Source organism: Euleptes europaea, chromosome 1 (genome assembly GCF_029931775.1).
Source record: "Euleptes europaea isolate rEulEur1 chromosome 1, rEulEur1.hap1, whole genome shotgun sequence".
In the NCBI taxonomy this organism is placed as follows: Eukaryota; Metazoa; Chordata; class Lepidosauria; order Squamata; family Sphaerodactylidae; genus Euleptes; species Euleptes europaea.
Window position 1 is genome coordinate 134,471,422 of NC_079312.1, and position 19,490 is coordinate 134,490,911.

The 19,490-nt window shown below is 44.7% G+C and overlaps 1 protein-coding gene across 1 annotated transcript in view; it reads left to right on the forward strand.

The window, feature by feature from the left end:
• The first annotated feature begins 2,103 nt into the window (after window positions 1-2,103).
• The window catches only part of CARD14 (caspase recruitment domain family member 14), a 28,454-nt gene continuing 11,067 nt past the window's right edge, over window positions 2,104-19,490 (forward strand). Inside the window, exons 1-11 of the mRNA XM_056861794.1 lie at window positions 2,104-2,143; window positions 6,447-6,681; window positions 7,729-7,866; window positions 8,899-9,224; window positions 11,250-11,420; window positions 12,362-12,481; window positions 13,895-14,020; window positions 15,010-15,126; window positions 16,509-16,640; window positions 16,886-17,013; window positions 18,423-18,517. Coding sequence (XP_056717772.1) covers window positions 6,456-6,681; window positions 7,729-7,866; window positions 8,899-9,224; window positions 11,250-11,420; window positions 12,362-12,481; window positions 13,895-14,020; window positions 15,010-15,126; window positions 16,509-16,640; window positions 16,886-17,013; window positions 18,423-18,517 — 1,579 coding nt within the window. The 5' untranslated portion in view covers window positions 2,104-2,143; window positions 6,447-6,455. The remainder of the gene's footprint in view (window positions 2,144-6,446; window positions 6,682-7,728; window positions 7,867-8,898; window positions 9,225-11,249; window positions 11,421-12,361; window positions 12,482-13,894; window positions 14,021-15,009; window positions 15,127-16,508; window positions 16,641-16,885; window positions 17,014-18,422; window positions 18,518-19,490) is intronic.

The following is a 19,490-nucleotide window of genomic DNA, read 5'->3' on the forward strand; positions in this document are numbered from 1 at the left end:
GTAAATCAACAATGCCCAAATACGGGATGGTAGCCTAGAGAGCATAAAATTGATCTGGGTCCCTCTGCCCTTGAGATTAAAACTCCTTCACACATGAAAGGTAAAAACAGATGAGGGGACTGAGAGAGACTACTCTTCCTCTAATGAGTTCTCTTTTCATGCTTTCACATAATAACATAAATTAACATTGCTGTGGCTCTCAAGCTAGAGCTAGCAATTAGAACTGTGTGTTAGATTAGAACCCTCATAGCAGGTGGCTAACCCCTTTGCCCTGGACAGCCCTGCCTGTACAAGTAACTCTATTTGCCTCTAGTTCCACTGGGTTTTGTTGCCGCCTTCTTTTATCTGTATGCAATCATGGGCTTCCAGTAACTTAACTCACCTTCAGGCTGGGTGGTGCTTCAGACTGGGTTTTCCGGTATGTTGACAGGGACTTCCCTGTTTAATATTTGTGGCAATTGCTATCAAAGAATAGGCAAATTCGAAGTGTGCTGGTGACATTCTAACAAAACACACAAGCAATTGAGCGCCAGTGTGGCGTATTGATGGTGTTTGACTAGGACTGGGGAAAACGATCTTCAAATCCCTACTTGGTCAGTCAGTTTAACAAACAGTAAGGAGAATGGGAAGGGAGGCCAGCTATGTTGGAAACCGTTGCAGTAGGGTTGCCAGGTCCCTCTTCGCCATCGGTGGGAGGTTTTTGGGGCAGAGCCTGAGGAGGACAGGGTTTGGGGAGGGACTTCGATGCCATAGAGTCCAATTGCCAAAGCGTTAGGTCCCACATGGCCTTGGTCTCATTGGAGAGGGAGTTCCACCAGGCCAGGGCCAGAAAGGCCCTGACCCTGGTTGAGGACAGCCGGACACTCTTTGGGCTGGGGACCACCAGCAAGTTGGTATGTGCTGAGCATAACGCTCTCTTGGGGGCGTACCAGGAGAGATGGTTCCGCAGATACGATATGTGATTTATGTTTATGCATGTGTGATTTATGTTTATTTATCCAAACCCACCTGAACTAGGCACCGTATGTTGTGGTAGGACATTTCATAATACATGGCACAACAAAGCAATCTGTCTTTTTCTGTCCCAAACCTACTGCTAGTCAACATCATGACCACACTGTATTCTAGTAACTTGAGAGGAAGGGAGAGAAATGCCCCTCTGTTCACTCTCTCCATAGAGCCTGAAGTAAAATTTTAACAGTGTTTTGTTATCATGGTTTAATTAGAACTTAAAACAAATGAGAAGTCTAGAAGTCTGAGGGCTTGCATTGTTTCTAATACACACTTTTCTAATACACACTTTTCTGTTTCATAAGGCCCTGCAAGTCTGATTACCGTTAGTGGCCATTGATTTCTATAGCACTAAAACTTATCCTCATTCCGTTGTCTTAAATGCCTTTACTTAGGAGTTAGTTCCATTGATTTAAATAACCAGTTACTTCATAGCAATCATGCTTAACATTATAATTATTTGATGTCTATTGTGACCTTCTTTCAAGAAGCTCAGAATGACAAAAATGGTTCTTTTCTCCCCCATTTTATCTTCACAGCAGCCCTGTGGGGTACGTAAGGTTGAAAGAGAGTGGCTGGATCAAAGTGACTCAATGAATTTCTTGGCAGAGTAGGGATTTGAACCCAGACCTCCACAGTTGTAGCCAAGCAGTAATCATTGACTCCAGACCAGCTTAACGTTTCCCACAATTACTGTCAGGTATTGATATTCTACACACTGTAGAGGGGATAAATATATCCACATTTTGTCATTCCATTCACAGTTGGGAAACTGAGTTTGGACGACAATCACTTCCCAAAGACTGCCTGAAGGTGTATTTGAACCCAAGGCTCCTAAATGTCAGCCATGGGGCAGAGTCTTGAAGGAGATCTGAGTTGCCAGGTAGCAATGCCTTGCTGTGCTGGAACACAGCCAGACACCTCTCCTGGGTTAATGTGTCTTTAGACCTGGCAAAGTGCCCAGGAGGAAGAACTACTGTTACATTAAAATCTCCCTGGCACACACAGAGAGCGAGAGCTGGGCCTCCTGAAAAACTTGTTTAGCTGCACTCTTCAGAGATCACCGTCGCCTTCCAAGACATGCAGCATCAATATCCGCTCAACATTCTCCGCTGCTGATCAACAGGGACAGGTAAGCCAAGCAAGTGGGAAGTCTTCTTTTGCTTTCAGGTTTTTGCTCAGGGCAATAGATTGGTCTGAAGGGGAAGGGCTGTTATCATTTTTGTGAGAGAAACCTTAGGCCTCCATCATTTTGTCCAGGGTAAAAGAGCTCAGGATGGTGGTGGTGGTGAGGCAAGGTCAGAAACTGATGCGTTTTTCGCCCCTTTCTCACCAAGGTTCCTGATCCCACAGTTATAGAATCCTGGACTTCTTGTTTCCTACCTTATCTGCAAATGTAACCTCCACTTTGTGTCTTTTTTTCTTTGTTTTATTTTGAACTTGTCCATAGAAACATCATTTCAGTCTTTCTAAATCCAGTCTTCAGTCTTCATTCCCAGCTGCAACAGTCAACATATGTGTAACTGCGTATGTTCTCAATTATTCCTTGTTAACCCTTCATCTCTTCCCTCCACCTTTCCAACCTCAATCTTATTTTAAATTGCAAGCTCCTTGGGAGAGGAGCTTCTTGTTTTCATTTGAGCTATAAAGGCGTAGCATACATTGATATCATTTGTATGAATGAATTATCAAATGTGAAAAGAAACCTGACGTCTTGATTCCCAGCTCCCACGTCACCCTGCTCCCCCCCTCATTGTCCTCTGTTAGCTAGAGAGATAAAATCAGAATTCTGGCTTCTAGCGACTGCCCCCTTCCCACCAAGCTTCTGGGGGTATTAGACCTAATTTATATATCACATGATCAGCAAGAAGAACTGACCTGATGAATGGTATATCTTATCAACCACTTTATTTTGCTGTGTTCGCACATGCAAGAGAATGAGGTGGCAAGGAGGTGGTAGAATAGATTGCCGGGTCCAGATTGCAGCTTTGTTTGTTCCTTGGCATAGAGGGGAAAACTCCCTGGGAACAGAAAACTAGCAGAGAAGACAGTTTTTGCTTCACTTGTGGCGCTGTTTTGCTATTTATGGGATTTTAAAAAAAACTCAGGGAATACATTGTCCTCCAGGATCTCCGCCTCTTATGCAGTGCAGTCCATCCTACCACCTAAGGTAGGGATGCCAGCCTCCAGGTGGGCCCTTGGAATCTCCCAGAATTACAGATCATTTCTAGACTACAGAGATCAGTTTCCCTGGAGAAAATGGATGCTCTGGAGGGAGATCAGTTGTAATAGCGAGAGGTTGGCAACCCTACCTCCCTCCTTCCAGGAGGAGGGCATGAGGTGGAGTCTGGGGGTGGGCTTTGGTGAGGGAAGGGAGTTCAGCGGGGACGTGATGCCATACAGCCCATACTCCAAAGCTGCCATTTTCTCCAGGGGCACAGATTTCTCTAGTTTGGAGATCAGTTGTAATTCCAGGAGATCTCCAGGCCCCACCTGGAGGTTGGCAACCCTAGTTGTGATGGGGCTTTCCTGGGCCAGTTTTGGCAACACTAGCTGTGATGGGGCTTTCCAGGACCAGTTTTGGCCTCCCAGTCTGCCCCACCTCCCTCCCTCTCAATCTCTGGGCCTTGATGAAAGATCCAGTTATTATGGACTACACAGGTTATTGTAGATCAAACTGTCAGGAGGAGGAAATTGAGTGTTATTTGTTTTGATTTATGTAGCACAGGAAGGCAGATTAAGATTTGCGCCCAGGTGTGGATAGACTTTGTCCTGTCAGGCAGCACAGATTTCTATTCAGCTTCTTGCGCAATATTACATTTTCCCAGCTAGCTAAGAACTTCAGGGCATGCGAGGGATGTGTTTACTGGCGAGACTGCTTGCCCAGCTGTACTTTCCTTGCTTGGCAAGTTTAGCAAAGGTGTTGCTCTCTGCCACTTCCTTCTAGGTGGGAAACCAAATCTGATAGGTTGAAACTGTCAGAGTATCAAGTTGATTGTAATAATCTGACAAGTAACAGCTGTGTGAGAGCTGTCAGATTTTGGAGATCTGAGAGGCCAAAGATGATGTCAGCAGAAGCCATAGCCTTGCTGGTACCAAAGGGAACTGCAGTAATCTGGATCTGGGCAGTTTGCTGATGTAATGCTTGGAAAGGTCCACAGGTGGCCTAATGCAGATCAGGTGCAGTGGTTGTATATAAGGCTATGTAACTGTGCTTCTGTAACTCACTCAAATACAAATCAATTACAGCCTGGAAGTAGTAGTGGAGAAGTGTACGTGATGGTATGTTTTATCTGTGCACTGTAAATAAAGGACACTGTTTCTTATAAAGCAAGACTGCTGGTGGTTATGTCCTGGAGGAACTCCTAAACCACTTGCTTCCACGTCAGAAACATGGAGGAAGGAAGAAATGTGTGTGTGTGTGTTGTGTCTGGATAGGATAATGCTCTCATCCCTGCATTCTCATGGAGTTTTCTTGCCAGTGTGGTGCAGTTGCTAGAGTGGTGGACCAGGCTCTGAAAAACCTGCGTTTGAATTACCACACTGCAATGGAAGTTGTTGGACGGCCATGGTCCAGTCGCTCTCTTTAGGCCTCAGTTCTGCAGGGTTACCATCCTCCCCAGTGGGGCCTGGAGTTCTCCCAGAATTACCCATGATCGCCAGACTACAGAGATACGTTTCCATGGGAAAAGGGCAGCTTCAGAGGGTGGAGTATATGGCATCACATCACCGCTGAGTTGCCTCCCCTCCTCAGGCTCCTCCCTCCCTCAGCGCTGCCACCAAATATTGCAGAATTTCTCAAACTGGAGTTGGAAACCCTACCTCATAAGGCGATTGTTGTGAGAACAAAATGGGGGAAGACAGAATGAGTTTGTAAGCTATTTTGAGTTTCTGCTGAAGAAAAGATGAGGTAAAAATCTAAACACATAAATTTTGCCTTGATTTACCTCTAGTGTTATTGCCTCTGGGCATACAGGGGAAGGATGTCTCCCTATGGGCAACGGGAGGATTATTTTTGTCGAAAAACTCAGTATAGTGTGGAGGTTAGTGAATTGGTCTAGAACTGGGCAGATCTGGGCTCCAGTCAACAGTGAAGGTTTTGGGATGCCTTTGGGCCAGTCATACTCTTTCAGCCTAACCTACCTCACAGGATTGTTGAGATGATCAAATGGGGGAGGAGAAAACCATCGATGCTGCCCTGACCTACATCATAAGAACTGTATGATGATAAAAGGAGTAGACTATAAACTTCTTGAAAGGAGAGTGTGGTAAAGACGCGATAGATAGATGTTGTTCTTACATAACTATATATGTATTTATTTGTTTAATTTTGCATTAAAATATTCCAACCCAGACTCCTCTTTCCAGAAAAAGGAGACTCAAGGCAGCTTTAAAATATAGCTTAAAAGATATACTAAAAAATTTCAGCAACATCAGGACACTACTCTTAAATGAACACAAAACTGACATGATCCCTGAAGACATGAAGTTTCATTATTAATATAAATGTCCGGCCTTCAGTCATGAAAGATGCAGTGCAGAGTTCTGCAGCACAGATGGCCTATAAAAATTATTTCAGAGGCCTTTCTTCTGAACCTGGCAAAAGCATATATTGTAAATGTGAAGGAGTATACAGGTGGCTTACATTTAAAATAAAAAAGATACATTCCTATAGATTACATTCCTATAGATTACCTCCTAAATTTATGTAGTGCATGGGAATGGTTTTAGTAAACTATTCCCTGTGCTCTGTAGGCATTTATAGCACATTTGTTTGTGTTCTGTTTATAATGCACTATAATCAAGTCTCTGTGTTTTCTACATTAAAAAAGAATTGAGACAAAATCATTGAATTATATGCAGATTTGTTTGTTATATAATTAGCCTGTACAAAGTATCCAAACTTCGTATATAATTGCATACCTGGTTGTTTCTGCATAGGGAGGATAAAGCGTGAGAGGACAATAAAGTGCTGTACCACTAGATAGTTTATCTGGATGCCCTTCTGAAGTTTCCCTAGGGATTATTTTCACAATTTCAGGGCTACTTTAAATTAAAAACTTACTGTCCAAGAGAGAGAAAAAGATTATTTGGGTGCAATATTCCACACTGAGTACCTAAATTGTGGTTTTTGCTTTGCTCGTGTTTGTGGAATATACATAGCTGAGAATATAGTCTGGGTTATATAGGTCTGTTTGTAATGGCAGGAATTAATTTGTAGCTTCGGTTTGGGTTAACACTCACTTTAAAGTAGTTGGCAGAGCTAAATGACTTCTCAGGATCTTTTCAATCCTATGATTCTGTACAATGCCACAGTCTCTGGGTTAGAATTTGGCTTCTGCCATGCTGTATCTTTAAGGTCTATAGAACTTCATAAAGTACACCTTAATTTACTGTCCTCCAATGAACTACCAGCCTTCTTCTTACTCCCACAGGTTTCCGTTATGGCAGGGGTAGGAACCGAGGACCCCAGCTTGGATGACACAGAGCTCCGTGATATGGATGAGGACCGATTGTGGGAGATGGTGGAAGGCCATCGGTACCGAATTGTGCGGGGTATTTGCCCAAGCCGGCTGACCCCTTACTTGCGACAGGCCAAGGTGCTGGGCCGACTGGACGAGGAAGAGGTGTTGCACAGCCCACAGTTCACAAACAGTGCCATGAGAGCTGGTGAGCAGTCTGGGTGTGACACTGTTGATGGGATGTTATAAGATGCATTTCCCCACATCTATGGTGGATGGAATGTGCCTTACTGCCCCTAGGGTTACCAATATCCAGGTGGGGTCTTTACACATGATCTCCAGCTTATAGAGAATAATTCCCCAGAAGAAAGTCGCTGTTTCAGAAGATGTACTCTGGCATTACGTCCCTGCTGAGCCCCCTCATTCCCCTCCCCAAACTCCATCCCCTTTTAAGCGTTGCCCTCAAACCTCTAGGAACTTCTCAACCTGGAGTTGGCAACCATAATTGCCCCTCTTCCTCTGATAGAAATAGGAAAAGGAGGTAATGCAGCACAATGCTATTGCACCTACACTGTAAACCCAGCTGCACCCCAAGTTTCATGAAATTACTGTAAGTGGGGAGGAAGACTTAATTTATACCAATTTTAAGGGCAATATTAGTCTTCCTTTGCCAGGATAGGCCCCTCTGCAGTGTTGAATATGAAGGACAGAGTACCCTCTATCTCTTATAAGAATTGACTGCAACAGTTTTATCCCACAAAGGGAAGCTAGCCACTGACACAAAAATCTGGATAGTTATGTTAATTGGTGGTTAGATGAAAAAGATGAATACTATATGGGAAGACATGTCTTTTATGCCAAACAAAAGAGTGCAGAAAGGTGAATTAATTGGTATATTGGCTGCTGATGTTTCAAATGGAGGCCACACATGACCTGCCTTTCCATAGACAGACAGGTCAGATATTCCCACAAAAAACAGGATGAGTGGAGGCTGGAGAAGGCTGGGCCTTGGCAAGCTGAGAGAATCCATGGCTGTGTTTTGTTATGCTTAAAGGGCACTGCAGGCTGCTGTCATGGCTTCTCTGAGATAGAAAATGGGCATTTTTGCTCTATATAATGCTGTTATTAACTGAAGAAGGAAATGTGACATCAGCAATGATTTTTTTATCTGAGTAGGCTGGAAGTTTGGTATCTTGTCCATGGGGCTTCCCATCACCTCCATGTCACATAGCCTCTTTTCCCAATCTACTTGCAGGTCACATGTTGGATCTCTTGAAATCCCGTGGGAAAAATGGAGCACTTGCCTTTTTGGAAAGTCTGAAACTCCACAACCCTGATATTTATACGCTCATCACTGGCTTGGAGCCTTCCATAGACCACAACAATTTCAGTGGTGAGTTTCCTAGTATCCCTCTTCTACAGACCCCATAGACAGAGCTGGCTGTTATAGTTACAGAGCTGTTGTTGCGTGGGATGCCATAGTTGACTGACAAAGGCAGGACTGACCCATAACAGTGTTTTGGCATCTCTGTTATCACCTCCCCCATCCCTGCCCTTGCAGCTGGTCTCTCATGGCAGTAAAAATATAATGAGCAACGGTCATGTGCTGTGCTTCCCTGAGCTAGAGTTGCCAACCTCCAGGTACTAATCAAAAAACGGCTTGCAAGTGCTAAGTAGGGAGTGTGGAAATCAAGAAAGTAGCACAAGACAATTCTTTCTATAATAAGAAGACCAAACTATAGCAATTAGTGCTATTAAGAATATGTATTGGAAACATACAAAGAACAAAATTCTGGAGCAAAAAAGTATCACATAGGTAATTAAGACCCCAACTTTCAATAAGGGCTTTACAATACAAATATGAGCCCAAATTCTCAATCCTTATTCAGTCTACATAAATTCATAAAGTGCATGAGTGAACCACAGGAACAATACTCAGTCCTTATAGAGTCCGCATGAATAATTTCATAAAGTGCATCAGTAGGTCGCAAAAAAAAAAGTATGTGATACTTTTTTGCTCCAGAATTTTGTTCTTTGTATGTTTCCAATACATATTCTTAATAGCACTAATTGCTATAGTTTGGTCTTCTTATTATAGAAAGAATTGTCTTGTGCTACTTTCTTGATTTCAACCTCCAGGTACTAGCTGGAGATCTCCTGCTATTACAACTGATCTCCAGCCAATAGAGATCAGTTCACCTGGAGAAAATGGCCACTTTGGCAATTGGGCTCTATGGCATTGAAGTCCCTCCCCAAACCCCGTTCTCCTCGGGCTCTGCCCCAAAAGCCTCCCGCCAGTGGCGAAGAGGGACCTGCAACCTTACCTGAGGCCCAAATTCTGTCACTTGGATGGACTACCCCATAGTGCCTAATAGTAGGACCAGTCCTGTATAGCGGCCTAAACATTCCGTTTCCACCCTCCTAGGCCTGATTGAGAGTTCCCAGCTCACTGAGTGCTTGGGCAAGGCTGTGAGCAGCCTCCAGGAGGAGCTGAGCCAGGAGAAGCGACAAAAGCTATCCCTGCTACAACACTGCCGTCAGCTGAAGGAGAAAGCTGCTCGACTGGAAGCCCAGGCCGAAAGCCTGAGGGGCATTGAGGCTGAGTGTAACCGCATGAAGCGGGAGCTCAGTGCTCACTTCCACGAGGCCCTGAAGCTGAAGGATGAGCTGTACGGCCTGTCCTTGCGCTACAGCAGTGCTCTGCAGGAGAAGGACCTGGCTATTACCCGCTGCCAGAGCCTGCAGGAAGAGGTGTGGCGCTGAGCTGGGTTTGTGGCACATGTCAGCTGCCTTCGGTGATTAATGTGGGTGGTATGTTTTGCTGAAATCCCCACAGTCTTTTGCTAATACTCTGTATTTGTGTATTAAGTGCCTTAGTGATTAATACTGGTGGAATGTTTTTGCTAGAATCTTGTAATGCGTTTGCCAGTAACCCACAGCTATTGCTTCCTGCCCATTTCACAGAACTGGGTGCAGTAGAATTTAGGACTTGTTTTGCCATCTGGACTGCCTAGTATCCTGTTTCCAACGAGGACAGCAATTTATGCTGCAGGTTCTGAAATACCAAGCATTCCATCCACTCAACAGACAATTGAAGGGAGATAATATTGCCCCAATTCAGCTCCTAATAGAAAATAATTGTGTGGATGTAATATAAAAAAACACAAAAATTTACTTTTGTGTATTAATCCAAACTGTTGAAGAATGCATCTAAATAATAAGGTCCCTCAACACCCACTTGCTGGAAGATGGTATGGTTTGGAACTCTCCTAAAATGCCTGGATCTTCTCACATTTCTCCTAATACTTTTGGCACTATCAGCTTAGCTAATAGAAATGTCCTGTGGGTAGGATAAATCTTGGCAACAGGTCCAAGTCTTGGGCCCTGCCTTTTGGGGAGGCCTTATTCTTCCCTGAGGAAGCAATCACTGGGAGGGCAGTATCTGTGTGAGGTGTGAGATCTACTTCCCAAATGACTGGTGATAGCTTGGGGCTGAAAACGCACAAGACATCCTTTCAGCCCTGAGCCACCACCAGTCTTCTGGGTGATAAGAGTGTGTTGTGGTTTGGGAACAGAAGTTTGATGAGGCTGGGGGAAGGTGGTGGGAGGCTTGTCCTGGACCTCCACCCCCCCCCCCCAGGAAACAGCCCTGATTAGCTGTTAGAGACTGGATAATGGGCTACAACAGGGTTGCCAGATCCCTTTTTGCCACCGGCGGGAGGTTTTTGGGGCGGAGCCTGAAGAGGGCGGGGTTTGGGGAGGGGAGGGACTTCAGTGCCATAGAGTCCAATTGCCAAAACGGCCATTTTCTCCAGGGGAACTGATCTCTACCGGCTGGAGATCAGTTGTAATAGCAGGAGATCTCCAGCTAGTACCTGAAGGTTACTAAGGGAAATAAACAGCACGAGGGCTCCACGTAATGTACCAGTGTCTAAATAAATAACACTGCATTGAATTAATACAGAATTTAATTAGCATTAAGGCATGCTCCAATCCTATGAAAATAACCATCAAAAAACAAATTATGTGCACATCCTTGTGCTACAGTGTAACATCAATACAACAACTTTGTATCAAAAAAACCTTATGCAACTAATTGCGTCAAAAGTTGCATGTACAACCTTCCAAAAAGGGTAACTAGTAAGGTGTAAGTCCATATGAGGTAAATTGCAACTTTGTCACTCCGCAATGCGGTCCGAAAAGTTCACTGCAAGAAACGTTCAAAAACCGATCAGATACAAAGTTGTTGTACTGATGTTACGCTGTAGCACAAGGATGTGCACATAATTCATTTTCCGTTTTTTGTTGGTTATTTTCATAGGATTGGAGCATGCCTTAATGCTCGTTAAATTCTGTATTAATTCAACCCAGTGTTATTTATTTAGACACTGGTACACTACGTGGAGCACTTAGTAATGCTAATTACAGCACAGGTTGTTTTTCTGTATAGTACCTGGAGGTTGGCAACCCTAGGCTACAACCTTTGGTCAGTCATTGATTTCCTTAGGTTGCCAGCTTTTTTTTCTTTCAACTGGCACTGTCATTCCTTTCCACTTGCTATATTTAACTGGTGCTGTTGTAGAACATTAATGTGTTTGGAGTGCAGTAGCTCACAGTGGAGTGCAGTAGCAGAGAGGATGGTTGCATCTAGTGCTTGTAGGTGTGTTGCCTTCTTAGACACCAGATGACGTGTTTCACAGTGAGCACCACAATGTGAACAGATGTTTCACTGTTCTTTATAACTGTGTCTGCCTTCTCTTTTGCGTCCCGTGACAGCTCTACGTGATGAAGCAGGAATTGCAGCATGCCCGGGTATCATCCTACTGTGAGAGGGAGCTATCCCAGAGGGTGAATGGAGACATGCAGCCACAGGCAGATGAGCTGCAGATGCTGAAAGAAGAGAATGAGCATCTTAAGTCACTTGTGGATCTGGAGACTTTCAGTGTGGTAAAATAAACTTGTAAACTAGGTCCAGGAATGCATTTGTGGGGCATAGAGTTACACTACAGTCATTGCTCTCCTCTGGGAAGCCTGAGAAATGTAGTTCTGTGAGCGATGGATTTTTGATGCAGAATTCTTTACCTGTGCAAACTACCTCTACCTTAGCAAACTACAATTCCCAGCATTCTTTGGGGGCAGCCATGGAGGTTAAACTGGGATAAAATACATGTGGGGTTGTGGCATAGCTATGGTTTGCTTGCCCAAGGAAATTTTTTTTTGCCAGGACTGGATTGGCCATTAAGGACGCTAGGAAAAGCCCTGGGGGTTGATGGCCAGGGGCCATCCCATCCCCAAGTGAGGCAAAATTCACCTTATACAGGATGGCCCTGTATGAATTGGGCCTGGTCATCCTCCCTCCTTCTTTGGGAGAACAGAGTGGGAACCTTTTCCAGGACTGTTTTTGCCTCCCAATCCACCTCTGCTTCTTACAGTCTTAAATCAGAGACAATGTCACTGCTATCTTTTTTGCAAATTCATGTTGAAAACTTGCGGTGGCTTACATACATTTTATGGACACACAAAGCTGCCTTATTCTGAGTCAGACCACTGGTTTATTAAGGTCAGTATTATCTACTCTGACTGGCACCTGTCTGAGGTCAAGGTCTTTCCCATTACCTACTATCTGACCCCTTAATCTGGAGATGCTGGAAGTTGAACCAGTTTAAATGAGCCACAGCCCTTCCCCCAAATTGTGCAAAATTCAAGGTTGTTTTGCACAGGTCAGCATAATGTTCTGTGTGTTCATAGTTTAACTGCACTGGCTGTAGCTTGGGGAAGCAAATTTCCATGTATCTAATCTCCGCAGAAGGGGTGCTGCTTCTGTCTGCCCCTCTTAGGGAAGGAGGGGAGGAAAGTGTCTCTCTAAAGACCCTGTTTAATTTTGCCAGGTACAGAAGGACATTCTAGAGCAGACCCTTGATGAGGCTCTGGAGGGCAAGCAGGAGCTGCTGAACCGAATCCACTCGTTAAGGGAGCAGGCAGCGCTTGCTGAGAATCAGCGCAAGCAGGTGAGTGCTGTGTCACCCGTGGTGGCCTTGACAGACATGGTTTTCTCATGAAACTCACTGGGTGACCTTGGGTCAGTCACTTTGTCTCAGTCTAACCTACCTCACAGGGTTGTTGTGAGGTTAAAAGGGAGGAGGAGAGAGAACCATGCATGACACTTTGACCTCCTTAGAGATAGAGCAGGATAAAAATGTATTGAGTAAATTAGATCTTAAGAACTGGGATAATGAAAGATTGATGCTTTGTGGTTCTTTGTTCAGCTTCAGCAAATAGTTGTAGCTAGGGTTGTCATATGCCCACTTATGATGGGCAATTGCCCACCAATTAACCAGGCTTCCCACACACCCCTCAGCTGGCCGGTGAGCAGAAGTAGGCCAGCTGAGGGGCGGGGTGGCGATCTGTGTGTACAGTGCGCATGGTGTGATGCCAGCGACATTCTAGTACTCTCCCCCCCAAAAAAAAACCCCTCTATGGTTTCTATAGAGTTTTTGGAGGAATGCACTAGAGTGTCCCGCACAATGCCTGCTTCTGGGTTAAACCCAGAAGTGACGTCACAGCGCACATGGATCTTCATGCCCCCCCAGCCCCGATCCAACGAAGCTCCCGCCAGTTGTGTTAGGGGACCTGGCAACCTTAGTTGTAGCACACTGGTTAAGAGACTGACCGATGAAGAGTCCCCAAGCCTCATGTCAGCTATGAACTTACTGCATGGCCTTACACAAAAGTTCAGCAGCATCTTAAAGACTAACAACATTTATTTCAATAGGAGCTTCTCTTCAGATATGTGGAAATGAAACTGGGAATCCTACTTAAGGGGAAGAATGGGGCGGGGAGTTAAGGCAGAGAGTGAATTCCACCATGAATCTTTGAAGGGTACATTCTGTGTGAGATAAAGGTAGAAAGGTGGGAATCCGATCATAAATCTTCAAAGTGGGAGCTCTCTGTGTGCCTGAATTAGCAGTTTACAAATAATGGGTGATGAAAGGTCAGAGGTTCAAACTAGGGTTGCCAAGCCAGGTGGTGGCTAAAGATCTCTTGCTATTACAATGGATCTCCAGGCGACAGAGATCAGTTCACCTGGAGAAAATGGCCCCTTTGAAAGGTAGATCCTATGGCAATTTACCCCATTGAAGTCCCTCCTCTCCCCAAATCCTCCCCTCCTGAGGCTCCACCCCCAAAATCTCCAGGCGTTTCCCAACACGGAGCTGGCAACCCTAGTTCAAACAGATAAGCAATGAGTAAGTGAAAATGTACAGATACTGCTGCAAGGTTGTTACTAAAACACATTAGGAACAGCCAATCAAAATGAGTCTTTCTATAAAGTGGGCTTCAGACATTTGTGATGTGCACTATGGTGGAAAGTGTTTTGTAAATGCTAAGTACTGTTGTCATGCTCCCTTCATGTGTCTCCACAGTGCTGGGAAGAAAGACAACACACTCTGATCGAGTGCCAGAGGATGAAGGTGGACTGTGAGATTTACAAGGAGAAAATTAGCGCCCTCCAGGCACAAGTGGATGACCTGCGGAGAGAGAGAGATCAGGTATCAGAGGTCTGACTGGCAAGGAGAGAGGCCTTTTAAACACAGGAGATGAGGACGTTGCCAAAACATGGGAGGAGACTAGCTGGCAAATTAGCAGGGACACTAGATTCCTGCAGTCACAGAATTTGCAATTGTTACAGAAGTCCTGCATCAAATAATACCTGTTATTGCATAGAGTCAAGCACTGGGGCTCAGAAATTGTTGCTAACAGTGAGATTATGGGAGGCATCTACCATCTAGCTGTTAAAAAATATCTGCAGAATGCCGCTGAGAGCTACTCTGGGGCCCCAGGCACTGTGGCTCAGTGGCAGAGCATCTGCTTGGCATGCAGAACGTTCCAGGTTCAATCTCCATCATCTCCAGTTAAAGGGACCAAGCAAGTAGGTGATGTGAAAGTCCTTTACCTGAGACCCTGGAGAGCTGTTGCCAGTCTGAGTAGACGATACTGACTTTGATGGACCAAGGGTCTGATTCAGTATAAGGCAGCTTCATGTGTTCATGTGTGACTCCTTCTGCCCCCTCCATTAAGAAGATTATGTTGGATTAGAACAAGAATACACATTCCCTAGAGGTGTTTGATGCTTCCCAGGCATTTATTGTGTTTTGATTTGGTCTAGGGAGGGGCCATGGCTCAGTGGCAGAGCATCTGCCTTGACTGCAGAATGTCCCCAGTTCCATCCCTGGCATTTCCAGTTAAAAGGATCAGGTAGCAGTAGATGAATAGATCTCTACATAACGGGAGACCCTGGAGAGCTGGTGCTAGTCGGAGTACACAATACTGGCCTCGATAGATCAGTGGTGTGACTCTGCATAAGGCAGCTTCTTGTGTTAATCTTCCCTGGGTTACAGCCCACAGATTTTGGATGCTGCTTTACTAGTAGCCCAGTATCCAGCCATCCTGAGAAAGTTTCCTAGCCTGATGTCTGCTTTATCTGTGCAATTTATACTGCTATCTGCAATTTAAATATGTTTTTGTCCTCTTTCTTCAGGCTTACAGTGCAAGAGATGCTGCCCAGGCAGAAATTTCCCACAGTCTACGTGAGAAAGATTCACTCCGTCGCAGAGTCTTTGAGCTCACTGAACAGATCTGGGAATTCAGGAAAGAGGCGGGCCTGAGCGGCTCAGCGTTGGCGGTGAGGTGTGGGAAGGAGGGGGGGGCATAGAGATGGGAATGCAGAGCCAGAGATGAAGTTGATTTCCCCTGTGACAGGAAACATTATGTTGCCTCACAGTTCTGGGCTCATAGAAAAGTGTTTCCCTTTTCTGGCAGATCTTGCCAGTGTTCCCAATAGTATGATGCTTGGATTTTGTCTTGACCTGTCATGTATCTTAGTCTGGTTTTCCTCATCCAAACTTTGTTCTTCTTGTGTACTACTTTTAACAGTGCATCAGCAGCAGTGTTTTGAATCTATAAGTAGAGACTTGTGTCCTTGTACTCCAAAAAAGCTCCTGTTTTGAGCATTAGAGAGCAAGAGCTGCCCAGCTGTAGCTGAGTGCCTCCCCTGTGTTTCTGTATGAGTCAGCATGCTAGATATGCAAAGCTCAGCGCAAGACCCATGCAACAGGCAGCCTCCGGATGTCTGCATCAGGAGTAGTTGTGATCCAACCACACCCACTCTCAGGGGAGGCCATTTGGAAGAAGGCAAGGCTACAGCAACAAATCATGCACAGATATATATACCAGGCAATGAGTGGGCTCACAAGAGCCATCCATAATTTAGTTTACCCTGCACCATACATTTTGGAAATGACTGATGCAGTAGAGAAGTTACTGTCTTTATTGCTCAGGGCTATGGGGTTGCTCCCTTCTAGGGTTCCCCCCCCCCCCCGTATAGATATCATAGAAACAGAGTTGGAAGGGACCTCCAGGGTCATCTAGTCCAACCCCCTGCACAATGCAGGAAATTCACAATTACCTCCCCGCAAAGTGGCGATTGACATTACCCTGGGCATATAAGAAAGGGTCATGAGAGTCAAGCACTGGTGCAACCCTTTCTGCCCTCTCTGTCATGATCTATCTAAATTCACAGAATTAGCATTGCTGACAGATGGCCATCTAGCCTCTGCTTAAAAACCTCCAAAGAAGGAGAGCCCACCACCTCCCAAGGAAGCCTGTTCCTCTGAGGAACCGTTCTAACTGTCAGGAAGTTCTTCCTAATGTTTAGCCAAAAACTCTTTTGATTTAATTTCAACCTGTTGGTTCTGGTCCATCCTTCTTGGGCAATAGAAAACAACTCTGCACCTTCCTCTATATGGCAGCCCTTCAAGTACTTGAAGATGGTTATCATATCACCTCTCGGTCATTTCCTGTCCAGGCTAAACATACCAAGCTCCTTCAACCTTTCCTTGGTCTCCAGACCCCTCACCATCTTCATTGCCCTCCTTTGGACACATGCCAGCTTGTCTACAAGCATGACTGACCTTGTGCTGCTTGATGTCTTGTGAGTAAAGGCTGTCTTCTGAATGCACTCTCTGTGTGTTTCCTTAGCAGGTTCAGAGGGATGGGCCTTCCTGCTCAGAGTCCACGCAGTATTGTCCAAAGAGGAAGCAGCCGCTAATGCGCATGCATGCAGTTTGCCTCCGGGATGACAACCAGGACAGCCTCTTGAGCATATCTGAGGTTTATAACTCCTCCCCTCCTCTTAACGCTTTAGACTCCCCCACCCAACTGCATGGCAGTGTAAGGCATTGCAGGATGCTGTCTCAATGGCATGTGACCCAGTGAGAGCGCAGAGCCCTCTCCTGCAATGCCCCACTGTCTGGTGTGCGGAGCTTGGGGATGAGGGTCCCTAGTAATGAATGAGGAAATCTGACTATGATCTTGTTGGGGTGTTCTTATGGCCTACCTCCTCCTTCGTTTTGCAGCACTGGTTGGATTTAAGCAGCCGGTCAAGTCAAGAGCTAGCTGAGAGCTTCCGGTCCTGCAGCCCTGTCCCACCTTGCAAGGATTCCCTGCAGAGGAGAGCCATGCAAGAGAGGTCCTTTTCTAGAAGGTGAGTATGCCAGAGCATCTCAGAGCATGCACATCTATGCACTGCCTTTTCCCATCTAGACCCAAGTACATGTAAAATATGTGCTTCTGCATTGAAAGAATTCAGCATTTTGCTACACACATAAATTGTTCACAGCAGGCAGATCTAGATATATTGACTTTGTTTTGCTAACTTGTTCCCGATTTTTTTGTTTTGCAAAATGTTAATAGGATCTTAGGATCTGGAAATGCATGTATTTATTTAGTGCATTCGTTCATTCATTCATTCGAAAAGTCCATATAGCACAATGACATTGAGACAGTATAAGAAAGACAAGGTTAAAATTCATAACAACAAGAAACCCTGCTGTTAAAAAGATGAAAGGAAAAGGACATGCACAATTTTTAAAAAGCCTTTTCAGTTGGGCAGCCGTGTTGGTCTGCAGTAGAAGCGCAAGATTTGAGTCCTGTAGTACGTAAAAGACCAACAGGATTTCCAGGTATGGTTGTTAGGTGCCCCCCCCCCCCCCCGGGCCACCGGCTGTGGTTGGGGTTCCAGGGTATAAATTTTCGAGAGTCAAAGCTGACAAAGGGAGCTCTAACTCTCAACAGCTCACACCCTGGAAATCTTTTTGGTCTTTTAGGTGCTACTGGACAAATATTTTAAAGGAGCATATATTAAAATCTAAACTTTTAATGAGTCACCAGGTTTACTCCTGGTTATTCCAAGGCTGAGGAAATGGTATTAGTTCAGATTTTTAAAGCTACTGAAACGTATTTAGCTGCGGTGAGAGTATTAGTTTTCATTCCTGGTCAGGAAATTGAGTATATATAATCGTCCAAAGGTGGAGGGGAAAGGGGTAGGATTACTCTTTTTAGTGATTAACATAGTAATTTTTAAATTTGCAAAACTATATTGTTTTTATCATAACAGCCCTGGTAGATTACCATTACCTTAATTACACAAGAGCGCTCAAACAATGTTGGGTAGATTAGGTTTCCCAGAGCCCTTCCCCACTCTTAATCCGGTGGATCATATGTCCCTCTGGAGTCTCCTGCTCAGCAAAGGGAGAGACAATGTATCCCAGTGCTAGAGTAGATCCTTGCTTGATTCCACAGCTCTTGGAGTCTGGTATGTTCTTGCCAGAATTAAAAAGCTGGTCAGGGCTGGGGCCTAGGGGCCCTTTCTAAAGTAGGAGGTGTGAATTTAGTGTTGGCCTTAGATATTTTCACACCAGATGTAAAAAACTGATCTGGAGCTCAGTTTCTGAATAACATATGATAGAGAATGGAGGAATAGAAATGATGCCCCCTGGGAATCTTCTGTCTGAGATACGTGTTATAATTTACTCCATGTTATGGGTAGGTTTGGGAGGATTTTCTGTCTTCGTTTATGCACTTCTGTTTCTCCATCACTTACATTTCCTGCAGCAGTTCGCAGGAGTTTTTGGAGGAGGATTTTGCTCTTCTGTCTGAGGAGAAAGTAGAGGATCCCACTTCTGAATATGAGATGGTGGGGAAAGATGGTATGTTTTTTTCCCCTACGTGCAGCAAACCTTTGTTTATGTGTGACTCTGTGCAAAAGGAAGGAGGCTGCAGTCCTAAGAACACCCTTCAGCAAGTAAGCCCCATTGAATAAAATGGGACTTCCTTCTGAGTAGACCTGTTTAGGATTGCTTCCGGAATAATCTTTTCTAATAGAGAAATTGTATTGATATATTTGATTTTGCCTGATGTCATGGCTCAGGACATACTTACAACACTTTGACCCCACATGGTGGATTTGTTTCCACAAGGGCCCGGAATATAAGTGGGATTTTCATTTGGAAAAGCCCATTAGTATGAAATTATTTTAAATAACCAGGACTTTAAATTCATTTCCATATTGGAAGTAAGGGAGAAAGTGCAAGTCATAAAGTTGCTGGATATGCTATCTTGGTGGAGTCAGACTATCTCTGAAGGCATAATTGTAGCCATACACAGGGCATTAGCAGTAAACAATGTAGGCCTTGTAACTGAGGCCTCCCTATATTATAAATATTCATCAAGTCTGGTTTTCGAGAATAGAGATTTCATGCAATATTGCAATGATTTCTACTGACAAAGCTATCGTTTCAAAAGACAATGCTTGGCCTTTTTTTTAGTATTCCTTAGAGGTCTCCCATTCAAATACTTCCCTGGGTTGACCTTGCTTGGCTTCTGAGATATGGTGAGATCAGGCTAGCTGGGCTATCTAATACTAAAAAACAAAAACAAAAGCCCAAGCATTGCCTTTTTCACATAAAATGAAAAACAAATGATTACAACCCAGATTCCATAGTTGTTGGAAGAGATTCCATTGTTGTTCAGGTCAGCCTGACAACACAACGTTTCTTCAAGCTCAGCATTCTGGGTCCATGCTCACAAGCAAGATGTGAAGAAGATGTGTTACACGTGTTTATTTCCAGGATCTAGTTCCAAAGCCTCACAACAGAATTAAAAAGAAAATCAAAACCTACT